The 22,155-nt window shown below is 47.1% G+C and overlaps 1 protein-coding gene across 2 annotated transcripts in view; it reads right to left on the reverse strand.

The window, feature by feature from the left end:
• The window catches only part of TSPEAR (thrombospondin type laminin G domain and EAR repeats), an 87,608-nt gene continuing 65,453 nt past the window's right edge, over nucleotides 1–22,155 (reverse strand). For both annotated transcript variants that reach the window (XM_083154413.1, XM_083154411.1), the window contains 3 exons: nucleotides 6,650–6,840; nucleotides 2,887–2,988; nucleotides 1–735 (listed from right to left, as the gene is read on the reverse strand). In XM_083154413.1, the coding sequence (XP_083010539.1) occupies nucleotides 582–735; nucleotides 2,887–2,988; nucleotides 6,650–6,840 (447 nt within the window). In that variant the 3' untranslated portion in view covers nucleotides 1–581. The remainder of the gene's footprint in view (nucleotides 736–2,886; nucleotides 2,989–6,649; nucleotides 6,841–22,155) is intronic.

Below are 22,155 nucleotides of genomic sequence, written 5' to 3' on the forward strand. Positions count from 1 at the left end.
TATTCCATCAGGGACGGATAATAAATATTCTGATATATTAAAAACCAGTACACTTACATATTCCAAATATGCCGATTTATACAATATAAATATCCTAAAATGCTAAAAAAATGCGCAGATGTAACGGACTGCAGAGTTGGCTGCATTTGTACAGGAGGGGCGGATACACCTTTGCCCGAATCGAGGCGGCACCGAATTTGTGCATTTATATCTTGGTGAAGGGACGGAGCGACAGACATTTGTTCTGTTGTGTGTTATGGCTGACATAGGCCTGGGGTCACATGACACAACTTATTTGTCACATGACACAACTAAATTATCCTTATATAAAAAGAGTTCCAACGACAACTCACTTTCATCAAACTGCTTAACTTTAACCCAGTGACTAGAGTTGATGGGCACTAAGCTGTGGCGTCCAATCAGCAATGACTTTGTCTTTGTCCCATGAAAGTTGCACAAAGCAAGCGTTTGATTGGTGCGGTTTACGAAACAAATGCCTTTCCCAAATCTTAGGCAAATCAATGTGATATCCTTGTCATGGTGCTGAGTTTTCCAATGGTTTATTTGTGTTTTTGTAACATTCAGACAGTCCGCAGTTTCAGCACCCGTGACGTGGGCTCCTTGGCACTGGAATACATGAGATAGGAGCCGTTGTTGGTTTGAAATGCTTCCCAGTCTCGGCATCCGTAAGTGGGCAGGTAGTGGACAGCCACAAAGCCCTCATAGCCCTGCCACCTGGGAGACAGAGACGTAAAATGTAATAATCAGTGACGCCACTAAGAGTCAGTTCTGCAACCTGCATTGGGGATGCGGTCATTTGGTCTACAGCATCATGGTCGACAGTCATTAGGTCGACACCATTAGGTCGACATGGGTCTAGGTCGACATGGGGAAAAGGTCGAAATGGTTCTAGGTCGAAAGATCATTCGACAGGTCGTTAGTTCGACAGGTCATTAGTTCGACATTCAAAAGGTCGACATGGAGTTTTCCACTGTTTTTTGAGCCAACATGTGCCGACAGGTGGTATTTCATGCCCTACCATCCACTAGGGTGTGGAGGGAGAATAAAATAGTGTGCCAATAAAACTGTGTCCATGTTGACTGTGTTGACATTCAGGACAAAAAAACTGTGAAAAACCTCGGTACTTGTGTATTTTGGCGGCGCCCCCGATGTCCGTCGTACGGCGAACAGATCGCATTGCATGCCATGCACCCAATGGCATGCGATGCGACGCGATTTTGACCCCCTATACGACCAAAAATCGTATAAGCACCCTAAAGGGTGCATTTGAGCACCCAAATGGGTGCTTACAATGTTAAATGCACCCCCACGCCACCCCCCACTATAAACGTGAACCCGAAGCGTGGCGAGCGCAGCGAGCCCGCGAGGGGCGGGGTTACGCGTCCTCCGACCTTTTCATACCCCCACTATCTACGTCGGCGTGGAGTTGAGAATAGAATAGTGTGGCGAGCGCAGCGAGCCACCGAGCCCGAAGCGTGGCGAGCGTAGCGAGCCCCGCGAGGGGCCGCGGATACCTTCACAGGTAAACGCATCCCTTCGCGGGCTTCACAGGTATCCGCGTCCCCTAGCCACGCTTCGGGCACTATTCTATTCTCAACTCCACGCCGACGTGGATAGTGGGGGTATGAAAAGGTCGGAGGACGCGTACCCCCGCCCCTCGCGGGCTCGCTGCGCTCGCCACGCTTCGGGTTCACGTTTATAGTGGGGGGGTGGCGTGGGGGTGCATTTAACATTGTAAGCACCCATTTGGGTGCTTAACATTGTATAAGCACCCATTAGGGTGCTTATACAATGTTTAATCGCATTGCATCGCATCGTATGGCATCGTATGCCATGTACAATGGCATACAATTTCAAAATTGTATGCCATCGTGCACTTTCGTACGATATCGCGTCGCATCGCATACCATCGTATGCGTTATGGTATGCGATGCGATGGGCGCCGCCAAAATACACAAGTACCATAGCCTCATGTCGACCTTTTGACTGTCAACCTAGACATTCATTGACCTGTAGAACTAACGACCTGTCGAACTAATGACATTTTGACCTATAACCATGTCAACCTTTTCCCATTTCGACCTACACCCATGTCAACCTAATGGTGTCCACTTAATGACTGTCGACCATCATGCTGTAGACCAAATGATCCCAACCCGAACCTTCAGGACATATCAAAGGTGATACTGAGGGGGTGTGCCCACATTGGGGAAGTGTGGCTACATCAGGGAGGTGTGGCCTTATCTCCTCAAAAAACAAACCAAATCATTGAAAAATAGAATGTGCACTATGCTTCCAATCAAGCAATTGTGGGCTTTGCAATTAGTACCCACCCACCTCTAGGCATCCCTGTCAGAGTTGGGGGCAGGGGGAGTGATGGGGCGAGAGTCGAGTAAAGATGCCCATACATGTTGCGATAAGCAGCGTGCAATGCGACGCGATGCACGCTCCCACGGTCATCGCATCGCACAGTACAAAAAGTATGTGCTGCACATACTTTTTGTACTGCCCGCGGATCGCATCACATGGCACGCAAATCGCATGCAAAACGCACGCGTGCGATCCGGTGCCATGCTATCCGCCCGATAATGCGTTGCATTGCACGCTGCTTACTGCAACGTGTATGGGCACCTTTAGACTGGAGGTGACCACGGTACATTTCTAGTATCAAATGAAGACAATTATCATCAGTGGTGGCTCCAAAGGCGGGGCTGCAACACCAGGGGAGAAACACCAACTGCCAGGTTGGAATGGCAGTTGGTGGCAGTTGCGGTGCCTTCACTATTTGAATTTTGAACTGCCCCTGATTATTATGCATTTAATTCCTTGACAATTATGTACGTTGTAGTAAAATAAAGGTCTCACCTGTATATAACACTGTTGACAGAGAATGAGTTGCCGTCATAAGAATTTGCTACAACCAGGTAATAATCATCTCCCACTGTGAAGAACTCCCAGTCCACAGCGCTGAAAGAGGGAGAAGGCTGGGTGAGAAGGTGAGGACACGGACTGTGTGGGTAATACCACAGACCAACATACTGTATGATGTCCCTGATTTCTGGGGAGAAATCTCAGTCCCAAAATTTATTTCCCAAAGTGGTAGTGAGACAAGACACTAGGGGGCGCAGCAATGTATATAACTGGCCCACACACACTAAGGTATAGCCGTCTCCACCATCAGCCTCTTTTACTGCCTTCCGTCTCTTTTCCTACAATCGGGAGCTCACTGGCTGCAACTCTCCCCAAAATTAACATTTGGCCAGAATTTATTTATAATGGAAAATGCAGAAGGTTTGATGCAAGACGATGTCACACAGGGCAGTCTGTCCTCCTGGTTACATGGGTACCACAGGACTCACTGACAGTCGGGATATCCGTACAGCCAGAGAGAGCGTTACCCGTACAGCCAGAGAGAGCGTTACCCGTACAGCCAGAGAGAGCGTTACCCATACCGCCAGAGAGAGCGTTACCCGTACAGCCAGAGAGAGCGTTACCCGTACAGCCAGAGAGAGCGTTACCCGTACAGCCAGAGAGAGCGTTACCGGTACCGCCAGAGAGAGCGTTACCCGTACCGCCAGAGAGAGCGTTACCCGTACCGCGAGAGAGAGCGTTACCCGTACAGCCAGAGAGAGCGTTACCCGTAAAGCCAGAGAGAGCGTTAACCATACCACAAGAGAGAGCGTTACCGGTACAGCCAAAGAGAGCGTTACCCGTACAGCCAGAGAGAGCGTTACCCGTACAGCCAGAGAGAGCGTTACCCGTACCGCCAGAGAGAGCGTTACCCGTACAGCCAGAGAGAGCGTTACCCGTACAGCCAGAGAGAGCGTTACCCGTACAGCCAGAGAGAGCGTTACCAGTACAGCCAGAGAGAGCGTTACCGGTACAGCCAGAGAGAGCGTTACCGGTACAGCCAGAGAGAGCGTTACCTGTACCGACAGAGAGAGCGTTACCCGTACCGCCAGAGAGAGCGTTACCGGTACAGCCAGAGAGAGGGTTACCCGTACCGCCAGAGAGAGCGTTACCCGTACCACCAGAGAGCGTTACACGTACCGCCAGAGAGAGCGTTACCCGTACAGCAAGAGAGAGCGTTACCCGTACAGCCAGAGAGAGCGTTACCCGTACAGCCAGAGAGAGCGTTACCCATACCGCCAGAGAGAGCGTTACCCGTACAGCCAGAGAGAGCGTTACCCGTACAGCCAGAGAGAGCGTTACCCGTACAGCCAGAGAGAGCGTTACCGGTACCGCCAGAGAGAGCGTTACCCGTACCGCCAGAGAGAGCGTTACCCGTACCGCGAGAGAGAGCGTTACCCGTACAGCCAGAGAGAGCGTTACCCGTAAAGCCAGAGAGAGCGTTAACCATACCACAAGAGAGAGCGTTACCGGTACAGCCAAAGAGAGCGTTACCCGTACAGCCAGAGAGAGCGTTACCCGTACAGCCAGAGAGAGCGTTACCCGTACCGCCAGAGAGAGCGTTACCCGTACAGCCAGAGAGAGCGTTACCCGTACAGCCAGAGAGAGCGTTACCCGTACAGCCAGAGAGAGCGTTACCAGTACAGCCAGAGAGAGCGTTACCGGTACAGCCAGAGAGAGCGTTACCGGTACAGCCAGAGAGAGCGTTACCGGTACAGCCAGAGAGAGCGTTACCCGTACAGCCAGAGAGAGCGTTACCCGTACAGCCAGATAGAGCGTTACCCGTACCGCAAGAGAGAACGTTACCGGTACAGCCAGAGAGAGCGTTACCCGTACAGCCAGAGAGAGCGTTACCCGTACAGCCAGAGAGAGCGTTACCCGTACCGCCAGAGAGAGCGTTACCCGTACAGCAAGAGAGAACGTTACCCGTGCAGCCAGAGAGAGCGTTACCCGTACAGCCAGAGAGAGCGTTACCCGTACAGCCAGAGAGAGCGTTACCCGTACCGCCAGAGAGAGCGTTACCCGTACAGCCAGAGAGAGCGTTACCCGTACAGCCAGATAGAGCGGTACCCGTACCACCAGAGAGAGCGTTACCCGTACAGCAAGAGAGAACGTTACCCGTACAGCCAGAGAGAGCATTACCCGTACAGCCAGAGAGAGCGTTACCCGTACCGCCAGAGAGAGCGTTACCGGTACAGCCAGAGAGAGCATTACCCGTACAGCCAGAGAGAGCGTTACCCGTACAGCCAGAGAGAGTGTTACCCGTACAGCAAGAGAGAACGTTACCCGTACAGCCAGAGAGAGCATTACCCGTACAGCCAGAGAGAGCGTTACCCGTACCGCCAGAGAGAGCGTTACCGGTACAGCCAGAGAGAGCATTACCGGTACAGCCAGAGAGAGCGTTACCCGTACAGCCAGAGAGAGCGTTACACGTACCGCCAGAGAGAGCGTTACACGTACAGCCAGAGAGAGCGTTACCCGTACCGCCAGAGAGAGCGTTACCCGTACAGCCAGATAGAGCGTTACCCGTACCGCCAGAGAGAGCGTTACCCGTACAGCAAGAGATAGCGTTACCGGTACAGCCAGAGAGAGCGTTATCCGTACAGCCAGAGAGAGCGTTTCCCGTACAGCCAGAGAGAGCGTTACCCGTACCGCCAGAGAGAGCGTTACCGGTACAGCCAGAGAGAGCGTTACCCGTACAGCCAGAGAGAGCGTTACCCGTACAGCCAGAGAGAGCGTTACCCGTACCGCCAGAGAGAGCGTTACCCGTACAGCAAGAGAGAGCGTTACCGGTACAGCCAGAGAGAGCGTTATCCGTACAGCCAGAGAGAGCGTTTCCCGTACAGCCAGAGAGAGGGTTACCCGTACCGCCAGAGAGAGCGTTACCCGTACAGCCAGAGAGAGCGTTACCCGTACAGCCAGAGAGAGCGTTACCCGTACAGCCAGAGAGAGCGTTACCCGTACAGCAAGAGATAGCGTTACCCGTACAGCCAGAGAGAGCGTTATCCGTACAGCCAGAGAGAGCGTTTCCCGTACAGCCAGAGAGAGCGTTACCCGTACCGCCAGAGAGAGCGTTACCGGTACAGCCAGAGAGAGCGTTACCCGTACAGCCAGAGAGACCGTTACCCGTACAGCCAGAGAGAGCGTTACCCGTACCGCCAGAGAGAGCGTTACCCGTACAGCAAGAGAGAGCGTTACCGGTACCGCCAGAGAGAGCATTACCCGTACAGCCAGAGAGAGCGTTACCCATACAGCCAGAGAGAGCGTTACCCGTACAGCCAGAGAGAGCGTTACCCGTATGGCCAGAGAGAGCGTTACCCGTACGGCCAGAGAGAGCGTTACCCGTACGGCCAGAGAGAGCGTTACCCTACGGCCAGAGAGAGCGTTACCCGTACGGCCAGAGAGAGCGTTACCCGTACGGCCAGAGAGAGCGTTAACCGTACGGACAGAGAGAGCGTTACCCGTACGGCCAGAGAGAGCGTTACCCGTACGGCCAGAGAGAGCGTTACCCTACGGCCAGAGAGAGCGTTACCCGTACAGCCAGAGAGAGCGTTACCCGTACGGCCAGAGAGAGCGTTAACCGTACGGACAGAGAGAGCGTTACCCATACAGCGTAAGAGAGCGTTACCCATACCACCAGAGAGAGCGTTACCCATACAGCGTAAGAGAGCGTTACCCATACCACCAGAGAGAGCGTTACCCGTACAGACAGAATTACCTGTAGGTGAGGACATCCTGGAACTTGACAAACTGCTGTGCAGTGATGTTCATCTCATATATTGTAGAGTTAATTGCATATTCCTCCGGCTTTTGCGTCTTTATCCCTACGGTGTAATTGTGACTGTTGGCGACAGCCAGGAAGAAGCGATCGTTTATCCTAAAAAACTCCCAGTCCGATGCGCCGTATGTCTGAAATATTAACAAGGAGACTGTGATACTGAACTGGGGTGCAGGGGGGAATTTTATTATAGTTTATTATACTTTAAGGTTCGCAAATTTCCTTTAATGTTAAACTAAGGTTAAAAAATTGTTTTAATAAGTTGATGAAGATCATTTTATTTTCATCTCTTAGTCTGGCACTACCATCACGTAAACGTAGGATTTTACCAATAGTTGCGGGGTTCCTTAATACATGGCATAACGTCATTCAGTGTTGCGCATGGTGGGACAATAGTGAAACAAGAGAGAAGGGGACGGTTGAGGGAGATAGGTTATTTGGGTATCATCAGTTTAGATGAGGCCAACGGAGCCAATTAGTTTGCTAAGGGCTGAAGTATACAGAGGGCCAAGATCTGAGCCTCAGGACACCCCAACTTGTGGAGGGAGAAGACGGGAGTAGTGGCTGTTGGAGTAGGAACAGTTAGAGAGGGACTATCTACAGTACTGTATGTGTTGGAATTTGTGATTTTATCATTCACTTAATACCATTGCTTTAGGCGTTTAGAGGTGGACGTCTCAAGCAGTGAAAAGAGTGGAGAAGTGGACCAGCTTTGAGGTGGCATCTAATAAATACATTAGATAAAATGATAGGCAGAAGCTGAAGTGGTCCACCACCATGGTAGGTTTGCAACAGATTATTGCTCATTAATATACTGCACTTTGATCTATTATTAACCGTTCAGATGACATGCAGTACACTGAAGCGCATAAGGCGCCTATTGAATTATCATGATTGAAAGTTACCTTAACTTAACTTCTAAATTACCCCTAGAAATGAATCACACGGACACCTTATTCTAAAATAATCACACGGACAACAACTGCATAAGTTAAAAGCTCGACAATATTTATTAAGTGGTATGACCCTATTGAAAGGGATGGCCAGGAAAGTGCTTGGAGACCAGCTCAGGTCAAAAAATGTTAGTAATGGCGGCGACTACAACGCCCCAACTTATAACCAGGGCGATGAACCGCTCCCATTGAATTTAAGGCACAGCCCGCACTGTGACGGTCTTACTGCCCCTCCTATGGCATGGCGAGGACACTTCAAGGAAGTGGCCAACGTCCCCCCTTGGGGGCAGGACTCATCAGCCGTCCTGGCAGAGGGGGGCAAGTCCGCACAGTGACCACCTGTACCTCAAAATTGACCGCTGGTCGAGAGCGCCTTCCTGCCAATTATTAATTCATTTTGTAAAGCCAAATTAGGTAAAGGCCGAAAGGCCAGGTAGCAATTGAAAAAGCAAGGGAGGGAGGGTGGGAATCCAGACTCAAAGAGGAAGCAGCATCATCTGACCCCCCTTTATATACCCCTGCATAAGCTACCACCCCTTTTCTACCTAATTGGCTTGTTTTTTAGATGCTGTATATTTATATGTATTGTATTTTATTTACCTATTTGTGATAAAACATTTTTCTAAAAGCAACAGTGTGTCCACAATTCATTTCTTTTTAGACAGCCAATGTGTTACAGATATTGAAATTATTTAAACAGCAGCGCAATTTACTCCAACCCCCTTCTTTAATTGGCTGATCTAACTATCAATCACGTGCACTTCTATGGGTAATGAACTATTCAACAACTTTATTAGGACAATCACAAAATTCACAGGCTCTTAAATGCCCTCGTGCCTATGCAGCCCTCGCTTAATCTTAGCTGGGTCTAAGTTACAATTCAGTATTTATACTGTATATTGTCAGGTTTTTCTGTTATATATAGAGGTAAAAAAAATTTCAAAATGCCATTTCTTATGAAGCTTTCCAAGGCAGGGTTGTCGCTTTCATTAAAGCTGTAAAATCTATATTATATAACTAGTTCTCCAGCACAGAAAGCTGCAGTTCTACTATTTATAGAGCATTAGACGGAATCCATGTGTCCATACAAAAAGAACGGATAAAACTGGCTTAGAGAGGAGACAGAGCCAGACCCATTTATTAAACCTCTATGAGGTGAAGTACCAGCAGTGACCACTAGAGGCCACTTGAAGGTTAAGGGCCAAATGACTCCTTTGTGCGATAAAAGAGGTCATAACAGAAAGTAAAAGCAGTTTTTGCAGGGATACTAATCTGTTTCAAACTTGCTGGTTATGTAGAGAGGGAGCTTGGAAGACAGAGATTGGAGGTGACAGCAAATAGGGGCTGTGGGTGGAGTGGAGAATTTGTGGGCTAAAACTGTCACAGCTCAAAGTGAAAGAAAAAACTGTCACAGCTCAAAGTTAAAGTACATTGCAAAAGCTGTCATTTTGACAAGCTTTTAACTAATATATAATATATATATTGCTCAGAATGCTCAGCATTGACGCTGCGTGTGTACATACCTCCCAACTTTGAGTCAGGCGGAGGAGGGACGTGGCCTAGCTAAAGGGGGCGTGGTCTATACTCGTGACGCTCCCACGAGGTCACGCCCCCCACATCCGTTTTCGCTGCTGTGGGGCATGAATAGATGCTATTCACGGGCTAAAGGGGGGTACTCCCAACTGCTCCCCGCCGCAGATGGGATATGGGAACGTTCCCAAAAACTGCGATGCTCCTGCGGTAAAGGGACAGTTGAGAGGTATGATGTGAATGCCCCATTAAATTTAGGGATTCGGTATGAAATCCCGATGGTCAAAATACCGACAGCTATTGACCGACGGTCAAAATCCTGACATGGTCAAAATCCCGACATGGTCAAAATCCCGACATTTAAAATCCCGACAAGGTTAAAATACCGACATATAGAATGTAGACAGGAGAAAAAGTCAACATGACTTTCTGTCAACAGGTTGCGAGGTCGACATGGGTTTTTTCACTGTTTTTTTTACCAGAATGTCAAACAGTCGACATGGACACAGTGGGAGTGAATCGCACGGCACACTATTTTATTCTCCCACCACGCCCTAGTGGATGGTAGGGCATGGAATGTCGCCTGTCTGCACATGTCGGGTCAAAAAACTGTGAAAAAACCCATGTCGACCTCGTGACCTGTCGAACGAAAGTCATGTTGACTTTTTCTCCTGTCTACATTCTATATGTTGGTATTTTGACCTTGTCAGGATTTTAAATGTCGGTATTTTGACCATGTCGGTATTTTGACCTTGTCGGGTTTTTGAACTTGTTGGTATTTTGAACTTGTCGGGATTTTGACCATGTCGGGATTTTGACCATGTCGGGATTTTGACCGTCGGTCAATGGTTGTCGGGATTTTGACAGTATCCCAGATTTAGGTGGAGAGCGCTAAATTACCAACCAATCAGCTCCTCTCATTTTTCTAGCACAGCCTGTAACATGACAGTTATCTGCAGATAAATGCTTTGGAAAGTTGGCCAGTGGCACTGAGGGATAAAAGGGGGGGGGGGGGGGGAGCGCAGCGGGTACTCCTTAACTAGGCCCAGGCAAATATCTTTAGAAAATATCCTGTCCTCCTTAGAATTGCACTTCGTTCACAAGAGTGACATGTAACAGCTAGGGTTAAAAATGAATGGTGTGAGAGACAACCCTCCAGCGGTGTATCGCCACAGTGTGACACTCTCCGGAAATAAGCAGCAGCTGGATGTCACGTGAGGCTGGTTGTACGGGCATGCGTTTGTCATTCACCGCTCTGTACTTAGTGACACAAACTATTAACTGGCTAAAAATACTTAAGGGTCATATTAATAGAAATGCTGCATTCTCGGAGCCTGCTTCCTAATAGCCTGGGCCGTCATCCGCTCAGTTATAACCAGGTGAATGAGAAGCAGAGACGACTAGGACTGCTTAGCCCAAGCCTCTTAAATCCCTGTAATCTCTGTCAAAATATTTGCTTTAGAGTTGAGCACATTTGAAGCTGCAAAATTATCAAAGCTTGCATGACTAACGCCCCCCTCGTCCCTAATATTCACCGCAGGCTGTAAAAATGTGTACCTAGAAATATTGGTCCCTGAAACGGTGACTTTTTGTAAAACAATCGCACAATTTGACTGGTCTGGATGTCTGATATCGTAGCCGGGACCATATTATTAACGGGGCGGATGAAACTCCAGCTCCAGGCTCCAAATTAGAAATAGGCCCTCAGAATACTGGCATAACTATGGGGTGGTCCCAGTGGCATAACAATGGGGGGGGGGAGGGGGGGAGGGGATGGTGCCAGAACATTTTTGGCAGGGGGGCGCAAAATTCCTAGTTACACCACTGGGTGGTCTGGTAGTGTGCACAAGATCACCCCTCACGATCACAGGTCCTCGTTCTAGGCGGCATCCACACAGATTACGCACAGGCCGAGGGCGCTGCAAGGGAAGACAAATCCCCACAGCGGGATTAAGAAAGGGAGAGTGCTCCTCCCCTTCCTCGTCCACTCCCCTTTTTATCTATGGTCTGGCAACAAGAGCCAATAAAACATGTAACGGAAAAGCTTTATTGCACCAATAACATCACCGACAGCCAATAAATACCGCGAGCTCAGACGAAGATGTTTTCTTCAATGTACGTCCTTTTATACAAAACACGATCTAATGCATGCACGACATCCACTTAAAACTCCATATTAAGAAGTATTAATGAGAGCTGTGGTAATTCTCTAATTACACAACCGTAAAAGTCATAGATTTTAACTGAGAAATGAGAGTCTGAATGTCCCACTTCTCTGCATTACTGTATGTGCAGGCACTAGTCTCGCTCATAATTGAGATGAAAGGAGATTATATTTTAATTTGCATTTTAAATTCGGAGCCCCGCATCGCAAAAAGTAACGTGCTTGTCTCTCTGCGTCTTGCAAATAGGCTGTTAAAATGGATCTAGCAACAAAATATTATATAAAAACTCAATATATTTTTGATTTGCACTTGTATAAGGACAGTTTGCCATTGCAAATGTTTCACGTGACAACGTCGCCAGCAATTACGTTGTCATTTGTTAAAATAGCTTTGATTTTGATTCAGAGCTGTACAATAACGCCACCACAGTTACAGATGTGTAGTCATACTGCCTCGCTCAGCAGGCTTTTCACACTTTCCACTTTCTCATGTGGGGGGGATGCTCTAACATCCGCGCCTCTTACCGCCGCACATCGCCGGCTACCGCTGACATAATTATCGCATATGCTCTAACCAGTGGCGTAACTAGCTTTTGGGCGCCCCCCCGCCGTTAAAGGGAGGGCGCCCACCCACGCACCCCGCCGCACCACCCACCCACGAACCCCGCCGCACCAACGCCCGCCCGCCCCGCCGCACCAACGCCCACCTCGCCGCCCATGCAATCCCCCCCAGTCTTACCTGGCTACGCTCAGTACGCGCTGGTCCCGGCTCCCTTCTTCTGCTATGAGGACCACCACAAAATGTCTGCCCCCATGCAGCAGACAGTTTCAGAGAACTATCTGCTACATGGGGGCGGACATTTTGTTGTGGTCCTCATAGCAGAAGAAGGGAGCCGGGACCAGCGCGTACTGAAGACTGACAGGTAAGACTGTGGGGGATGGCGGCGGGGTGTAACTATAGCACTGCAGCCCCCGGCGCCCGCACATGCACAGCGCCCCCCCCCCCCGCGGTCGCGGGGGCTGCGGTGCTATAGTTACGCCCCTGGCTCTAACATCCGATAAAGGGGTTTTTATGGCATTTTTAGTTTAGAGAATCTCTCCCTTGACCACCAAGAGTACTGCATCACTGCGACAGCGTATTCAAGCCCCTTGCAGGCTAGCTGCACTCGCCAAGTTGTTGCAGGCTTGGTGTCTCACTTATTCTATTCTCCCTTTATGGGGGCCCCTAGCTCTTCCTGCACTGTATATAGAAGCAGTGCCCATTGCATGAGAGAGCTTTCCCCCATGGGACACTGCAGGCCACAGGTGGGATACTTGGATCATCACAGAAAACGGTCCTGCCGAAGACAGGATAAATCCTGGGTAATTCATAATAAAACCAAATACTCTTCAACTGCCACCTACTGGAGGAAGATGATTACTGCCACTTTAAATAAGATCAAAGGAGTTGTAAAATTTATGTGGGAAAATGCAGGGGCAAACGCAGGATTTTAAGAAGGGGGTTTCCAGAGGGGCGGAGCAAAGCACGGAGATGGACACTTAGGTGACCCAGTATATGCCGGGTCAGTTAAAGTATTATAGATAGACCAAATGTATATTAATAATAATAATAATAATAATAAATATATATACATTACAGCAGTGTAGACCCCTGGGCATAGCAATGTATTGGGGCCCCTACCGATCCTCCAGCGGTAGGGGTTGCTTTGAGCGGAAGCTTTGATGTCCCGCGGGTGGTAGGGGGTATTATATCAACCGCTCAGCATGTAGGGCTCAGTAATTTCCACTAATTACCCCTTTACTGCACAGATGGTGGGAGATAAGGTGGGAGAAGGGGGCATTGGGCTGAATGAAGGGGTCCCAATACATAACTTCCAAGGTGGTATGCAGAGGAGGGGTGTATAGTGGTGTGCATACCTCCCAACAGTCCCGATTTTAGCGGGACAGTCCCGATTGTCAGGGCCTGTCCCGATGTCCCACCCGGGGGCGGCAGTGTCCCGCGGTGTGGGGGGGCTGTTGGGAGTCCCCCCGTCAGCTGCTAAACAGCGGGGAATAAACGCTGTGCGCATGCGCACAGCGTCTATTCCCGCAGCCAGGGGGCTGGGGGCATGGCTAGAGGCTCACAGAGCCTCTGGGTCATGCCCCCATAGCGGCAAAATGGGTGCGTGGCCTCGCGGGGGAGCCGCGAATATAGGCCACGCCCCCAAATTAGGTCACGCCCCCCCCCCGAAAATTTCGACGCTCCTTCGGCACGCAGCAGCAGCGTCCCGCCGGCAGAGGTACCAAAGTTGGGAGGTATGGGTGTAGGCTTATTATTCATCATTTTCTGGTGGGGGGACAGCTTTCTTCACTGCAGATATCTCCAGTTTCCGGAAATAGATTTCTTAGCTTTTAATGGAATTAAAAACTAGAGAATCCCACCTACCAAATGGTGTCGGGGACTAGGGGATCAGAGTTCAGGAGGCAGAGCAATCTGCCAACGAGTATATAAAACTACATACCAGGTGTGTGGAGCTGGAGCAGTAACCAGCTGCTTGAAGGCTGATATCTCTGATTCTGGGCACAGTAGAGACCAGCGTCTAGTGTCCCTCAAAGGGGGAGAGTCCCAGCTTTTGGAATATACCCTCAGAAAAACTCTAAGTCAGACAGAAACGGAAATATCTGACTGGGGAGAGCAATTAACAGGCTTGGATGGGGACCACTGGTTTGAAGTCAGATATCTCCGGTTCCCCAGGGCCGATTTTTTAAATTCTTGTACCCATGGAAAGAGGGGACCCTCTGCTTTCAGACTAGGGCCCTCAGATTCCCCTGCGTGCGCTACTGAAATGGGTGTTTTTTCAGAACTGAATGCATTAAAGGGCTTTAATTTGCATTTTTTTTAACCCCTTCCTGACAGAGCCAGTTTTTGCGTTCCTGACAGAGCCCTTTTTTTCAAATCTGACATGTATCACTTAAGTGGGGATAACTTTTTTTTGCTTTTACTTATCCCAGTGATTTTGAGATTGTTTTTTCGTGACACATTGTACTTCAAATTAGTGGTAAATTTGGGTCGATACAGTCTGTGTTTTTTTGTGAAAAATACCAAAATGTCGTAAAAAAATGGAAAATTTAGCAATTTGCAAAATGTTAAATTTTCTGCTTGTGAGACAAATAATCATACCACTCAAAATAGTTAATAACTAACATAGACCATATGTCTACTTTATGTTTCCATCATTATTTCAACTTCCTTTTAATTTTTTTGGACACTAGGAGGCTTACAATATGAATAGCAAATTCTCAAATTTTCAAGAAAATTTCAAACACTGATTTTTTTAGGGACCAGTTCAGTTCTGATGTGACTTTGAGGGACTTGTATGTGAGACACCCCCATAAATGATACCATTTCAAAAACTGCACCCCTCACAGTATTCAAAACAGCATTTTGGAAGTTTGTTAACCCTTTAGGTGTTTCACAGGAATTAAAACAAAGTGTAGGTGAAATTTCAAAATTTCATTTTTTTTGCAGATTTGCAATTTTAATACATTTTTCTAAGGAACACAGTACATTTTACTAGAGAAATGTGACTAAAAATTGATTCCCCCAATTCTTTTGTTTTCATAAATATCCTATATGTGGCCCTAGTGTGCACGTTGACCAAACCACAGGCTTCATAATAGAAGGAGCACCTACTTGATTTTGGAGCCTCCTTTTTATGAGATTATTTTTTAGGCACCATGTAGGTTTCTAGGCACCATAAGATGCTAAAATTTAGGAACCCCCCCACAAGTGACCCCATTTTGCAAACTACACCCCTCAGGGAATTCATCTAGGGGTATAGTGTACATTTCAAACCCCCAGGGGTTTCACCAATTGTGGTACAACTGGGCAGTGAAAATGAAAAATTAATTTTTTTACACAAAAATGCAGTTCTGGCTCAAAATTTTTCATTTTCAGAAGGTATGAAGGAGAAAAAGCACCCCAAAATCTGTGCCCCAATTTCTCCCGAGTACGGCAATGCCTCACATGTGACCAAAAAATACCATTTGGGTGCATGGCAGGACTCAGAAAGGAAGGAGTGATTTTTGGATTTTGCAGCTCAGATTCTGGTGGAATGTTGGTGGGTGCTATGTTGCATTAGCAAGACCCCCCAAGCACCAATACAGTGGAACCCCCCCACAAGTGACCCCATTTTGCAAACTACACCCCTCAGGGAATTCATCTAGGGGTATAGTGTACATTTCAAACCCCCAGGGGTTTCACCAATTTTGATACAATTGGGCAGTGAAAATGAAAAATTACATTTTTTTACACAAAAATGCAGTTCTGGCTCAAAATTTTTCATTTTCATAAGGTATGAAGGAGAAAAAGCACCCCAAAATCTGTGCCCCAATTTCTCCCGAGTATGGCAATGCCTCATATGTGACCAAAAAATACCAGTTGGGTGCATGGCAGGACTCAGAAGGGAAGGAGTGATTTTTGGTGGTGGAATGTTGGTGGGTGCTATGTCGCATTAGCAAGACCCCCAAAGCACCAATACAGTGGAACCCCCCCACAAGTGACCCCATTTTGCAAACTACACCCCTCAGGGAATTCATCTAGGGGTATAGTGTACATTTCAAACCCCCAGGGGTTTCACCAATTTTGATACAACTGGGCAGTGAAAATGAAAAATTACATTTTTTTACACAAAAATGCAGTTCTGGCTCAAAATTTTTCATTTTCAGAAGGTATGAAGGAGAAAAAGCACCCCAAAATCTGTGCCCCAATTTCTCCCGAGTACGGCAATGCCTCACATGTGACCAAAAAATACCATTTGGGTGCATGGCAGGACTCAGAAAGGAAGGAGTGATTTTTGGATTTTGCAGCTCAGATTCTGGTGGAATTTTGGTGGGTGCTATGTCGCATTAGCAAGACCCCCCAAGCACCAATACAGTGGAACCCCCCCACAAGTGACCCCATTTTGCAAACTACACCCCTCAGGGAATTCAACTAGGGGTATAGTGTACATTTCAAACCCCCAGGGGTTTCACCAATTTTGATACAACTGGGCTGTGCAAATGCAAAATTACATTTTTTACACAAAAATGCAGTTCTGGCTCAAAATTTTTCATTTTCACAAGGAATGAAGGAGACAAAGCACCCCAAAATCTGTGCCCCAATTTCTCCCGAGTACGGCAATGCCTCACATGTGACCAAAAAATACCATTTGGGTGCATGGCAGGACTCAGAAAGGAAGGAGTGATTTTTGGATTTTGCAGCTCAGATTCTGGTGGAATGTTGGTGGGTGCTATGTTGCATTAGCAAGACCCCCCAAGCACCAATACAGTGGAACCCCCCACAAGTGACCCCATTTTGCAAACTACACCCCTCAGGGAATTCATCTAGGGGTATAGTGTACATTTCAAACCCCCAGGGGTTTCACCAATTTTGATACAACTGGGCAGTGAAAATGAAAAATTAATTTTTTTTACACAAAAATGCAGTTCTGGCTCAAAATTTTTCATTTTCATAAGGTATGAAGGAGAAAAAGCACCCCAAAATCTGTGCCCCAATTTCTCCCGAGTATGGCAATGCCTCATATGTGACCAAAAAATACCAGTTGGGTGCATGGCAGGACTCAGAAGGGAAGGAGTGATTTTTGGTGGTGGAATGTTGGTGGGTGCTATGTCGCATTAGCAAGACCCCCAAAGCACCAATACAGTGGAACCCCCCCACAAGTGACCCCATTTTGCAAACTACACCCCTCAGGGAATTCATCTAGGGGTATAGTGTACATTTCAAACCCCCAGGGGTTTCACCAATTTTGATACAACTGGGCAGTGAAAATGAAAAATTACATTTTTTTACACAAAAATGCAGTTCTGGCTCAAAATTTTTCATTTTCAGAAGGTATGAAGGAGACAAAGCACCCCAAAATCTGTGCCCCAATTTCTCCCGAGTACGGCAATGCCTCACATGTGACCAAAAAATACCATTTGGGTGCATGGCAGGACTCAGAAAGGAAGGAGTGATTTTTGGATTTTGCAGCTCAGATTCTGGTGGAATGTTGGTGGGTGCTATGTTGCATTAGCAAGACCCCCCAAGCACCAATACAGTGGAACCCCCCACAAGTGACCCCATTTTGCAAACTACACCCCTCAGGGAATTCATCTAGGGGTATAGTGTACATTTCAAACCCCCAGGGGTTTCACCAATTTTGATACAACTGGGCAGTGAAAATGAAAAATTAATTTTTTTTACACAAAAATGCAGTTCTGGCTCAAAATTTTTCATTTTCATAAGGTATGAAGGAGAAAAAGCACCCCAAAATCTGTGCCCCAATTTCTCCCGAGTATGGCAATGCCTCATATGTGACCAAAAAATACCAGTTGGGTGCATGGCAGGACTCAGAAGGGAAGGAGTGATTTTTATTGGTGGAATGTTGGTGGGTGCTATGTCGCATTAGCAAGACCCCCAAAGCACCAATACAGTGGAACCCCCCCACAAGTGACCCCATTTTGCAAACTACACCCCTCAGGGAATTCATCTAGGGGTATAGTGTACATTTCAAACCCCCAGGGGTTTCACCAATTTTGATACAACTGGGCAGTGAAAATGAAAAATTACATTTTTTTACACAAAAATGCAGTTCTGGCTCAAAATTTTTCATTTTCAGAAGGTATGAAGGAGACAAAGCACCCCAAAATCTGTGCCCCAATTTCTCCCGAGTACGGCAATGCCTCACATGTGACCAAAAAATACCATTTGGGTGCATGGCAGGACTCAGAAAGGAAGGAGTGATTTTTGGATTTTGCAGCTCAGATTCTGGTGGAATGTTGGTGGGTGCTATGTTGCATTAGCAAGACCCCCCAAGCACCAATACAGTGGAACCCCCCTAGAAGTGACCCCATTTTGCAAACTACACCCCTCAGGGAATTCATCTAGGGGTATAGTGTACATTTCAAACCCCCAGGGGTTTCACCAATTTTGATACAACTGGGCAGTGAAAATGAAAAATTACATTTTTTTACACAAAAATGCAGTTCTGGCTCAAAATTTTTCATTTTCATAAGGTATGAAGGAGAAAAAGCACCCCAGAATCTGTGCCTAAATTTCTCCCGAGTATGGCAATGCCTCATATGTGACCAAAAAATACCAGTTGGGTGCATGGCAGGACTCAGAAGGGAAGGAGTGATTTTTGGTGGTGGAATGTTGGTGGGTGCTATGTCGCATTAGCAAGACCCCCAAAGCACCAATACAGTGGAACCCCCCCACAAGTGACCCCATTTTGCAAACTACACCCCTCAGGGAATTCATCTAGGGGTATAGTGTACATTTCAAACCCCCAGGGGTTTCACCAATTTTGATACAACTGGGCAGTGAAAATGAAAAATTACATTTTTTTACACAAAAATGCAGTTCTGGCTCAAAATTTTTCATTTTCAGAAGGTATGAAGGAGAAAAAGCACCCCAAAATCTGTGCCCCAATTTCTCCCGAGTACGGCAATGCCTCACATGTGACCAAAAAATACCATTTGGGTGCATGGCAGGACTCAGAAGGGAAGGAGTGATTTTTGGATTATGCAGCTCAGATTCTGGTGGAATGTTGGTGGGTGCTATGTTGCATTAGCAAGACCCCCCAAGCACCAATACAGTGGAACCCCCCTAGAAGTGACCCCATTTTGCAAACTACACCCCTCAGGGAATTCATCTAGGGGTATAGTGTACATTTCAAACCCCCAGGGGTTTCACCAATTTTGATACAACTGGGCAGTGAAAATGAAAAATTACATTTTTTTACACAAAAATGCAGTTCTGGCTCAAAATTTTTCATTTTCATAAGGTATGAAGGAGAAAAAGCACCCCAAAATCTGTGCCCCAATTTCTCCCGAGTATGGCAATGCCTCATATGTGACCAAAAAATACCAGTTGGGTGCATGGCAGGACTCAGAAGGGAAGGAGTGATTTTTGGTGGTGGAATGTTGGTGGGTGCTATGTCGCATTAGCAAGACCCCCAAAGCACCAATACAGTGGAACCCCCCCACAAGTGACCACCATTTTGCAAACTACACCCCTTAGGGAATTCATCTAGGGGTATAGTGTACATTTCAAACCCCCAGGGGTTTCACCAATTTTGATACAACTGGGCAGTGAAAATGAAAAATTACATTTTTTTACACAAAAATGCAGTTCTGGCTCAAAATTTTTCATTTTCAGAAGGTATGAAGGAGAAAAAGCACCCCAAAATCTGTGCCCCAATTTCTCCCGAGTACGGCAATGCCTCACATGTGACCAAAAAATACCATTTGGGTGCATGGCAGGACTCAGAAGGGAAGGAGTGATTTTTGGATTATGCAGCTCAGATTCTGGTGGAATTTTGGTGGGTGCTATGTCGCATTAGCAAGACCCCCCAAGCACCAATACAGTGGAACCCCCCCACAAGTGACCCCATTTTGCAAACTACACCCCTCAGGGAATTCATCTAGGGGTATAGTGTACATTTTAAACCCCCAGGGGTTTCACCAATTTTGATACAACTGGGCTGTGCAAATGCAAAATTACATTTTTTACACAAAAATGCAGTTCTGGCTCAAAATTTTTCATTTTCACAAGGAATGAAGGAGACAAAGCACCCCAAAATCTGTGCCCCAATTTCTCCCGAGTACGGCAATGCCTTACATGTGACCAAAAAATACCATTTGGGTGCATGGCAGGACTCAGAAAGGAAGGAGTGATTTTTGGATTTTGCAGCTCAGATTCTGGTGGAATGTTGGTGGGTGCTATGTTGCATTAGCAAGACCCCCCAAGCACCAATACAGTGGAACCCCCCCACAAGTGACCCCATTTTGCAAACTACACCCCTCAGGGAATTCATCTAGGGGTATAGTGTACATTTCAAACCCCCAGGGGTTTCACCAATTTTGATACAACTGGGCAGTGAAAATGAAAAATTAAATTTTTTTACACAAAAATGCAGTTCTGGCTCAAAATTTTTCATTTTCAGAAGGTATGAAGGAGAAAAAGCACCCCAAAATCTGTGCCCCAATTTCTCCCGAGTACGGCAATGCCTCACATGTGACCAAAAAATACCATTTGGGTGCATGGCAGGACTCAGAAGGGAAGGAGTGATTTTTGGATTATGCAGCTCAGATTCTGGTGGAATTTTGGTGGGTGCTATGTCGCATTAGCAAGACCCCCCAAGCACCAATACAGTGGAACCCCCCCACAAGTGACCCCATTTTGCAAACTACACCCCTCAGGGAATTCATCTAGGGGTATAGTGTACATTTCAAACCCCCAGGGGTTTCACCAATTTTGATACAACTGGGCTGTGCAAATGCAAAATTACATTTTTTACACAAAAATGCAGTTCTGGCTCAAAATTTTTCATTTTCACAAGGAATGAAGGAGAAAAAGCACCCCAAAATCTGTGCCCCAATTTCTCCCGAGTACGGCAATGCCTCACATGTGACCAAAAAATACCATTTGGGTGCATGGCAGGACTCAGAAAGGAAGGAGTGATTTTTGGATTTTGCAGCTCAGATTCTGGTGGAATGTTGGTGGGTGCTATGTCGCATTAGCAAGACCCCCCAAGCACCAATACAGTGGAACCCCCCCCACAAGTGACCCCATTTTGCAAACTACACCCCTCAGGGAATTCATCTAGGGGTATAGTGTACATTTCAAACCCCCAGGGGTTTCACCAATTTTGATACAACTGGGCTGTGCAAATGCAAAATTACATTTTTTACACAAAAATGCAGTTCTGGCTCAAAATTTTTCATTTTCACAAGGAATGAAGGAGACAAAGCACCCCAAAATCTGTGCCCCAATTTCTCCCGAGTACGGCAATGCCTTACATGTGACCAAAAAATACCATTTGGGTGCATGGCAGGACTCAGAAAGGAAGGAGTGATTTTTGGATTTTGCAGCTCAGATTCTGGTGGAATGTTGGTGGGTGCTATGTTGCATTAGCAAGACCCCCCAAGCACCAATACAGTGGAACCACCCCACAAGTGACCCCATTTTGCAAACTACACCCCTCAGGGAATTCATCTAGGGGTATAGTGTACATTTCAAACCCCCAGGGGTTTCACCAATTTTGATACAACTGGGCAGTGAAAATGAAAAATTACATTTTTTTACACAAAAATGCAGTTCTGGCTCAAAATTTTTCATTTTCAGAAGGTATGAAGGAGAAAAAGCACCCCAAAATCTGTGCCCCAATTTCTCCCGAGTACGGCAATGCCTCACATGTGACCAAAAAATACCATTTGGGTGCATGGCAGGACTCAGAAGGGAAGGAGTGATTTTTGGATTATGCAGCTCAGATTCTGGTGGAATTTTGGTGGGTGCTATGTCGCATTAGCAAGACCCCCCAAGCACCAATACAGTGGAACCCCCCCCACAAGTGACCCCATTTTGCAAACTACACCCCTCAGGGAATTCATCTAGGGGTATAGTGTACATTTCAAACCCCCAGGGGTTTCACCAATTTTGATACAACTGGGCTGTACAAATGCAAAATTACATTTTTTACACAAAAATGCAGTTCTGGCTCAAAATTTTTCATTTTCACAAGGAATGAAGGAGACAAAGCACCCCAAAATCTGTGCCCCAATTTCTCCCGAGTACGGCAATGCCTCACATGTGACCAAAAAATACCATTTGGGTGCGTGGCAGGACTCAGAAAGGAAGGAGTGATTTTTGGATTTTGCAGCTCAGATTCTGGTGGAATGTTGGTGGGTGCTATGTTGCATTAGCAAGACCCCCCAAGCACCAATACAGTGGAACCCCCCCACAAGTGACCCCATTTTGCAAACTACACCCCTCAGGG

This window comes from Crinia signifera, chromosome 7 (assembly GCF_055691185.1).
Source record: "Crinia signifera chromosome 7, ASM5569118v1, whole genome shotgun sequence".
Lineage (NCBI taxonomy): Eukaryota > Metazoa > Chordata > Amphibia > Anura > Myobatrachidae > Crinia > Crinia signifera.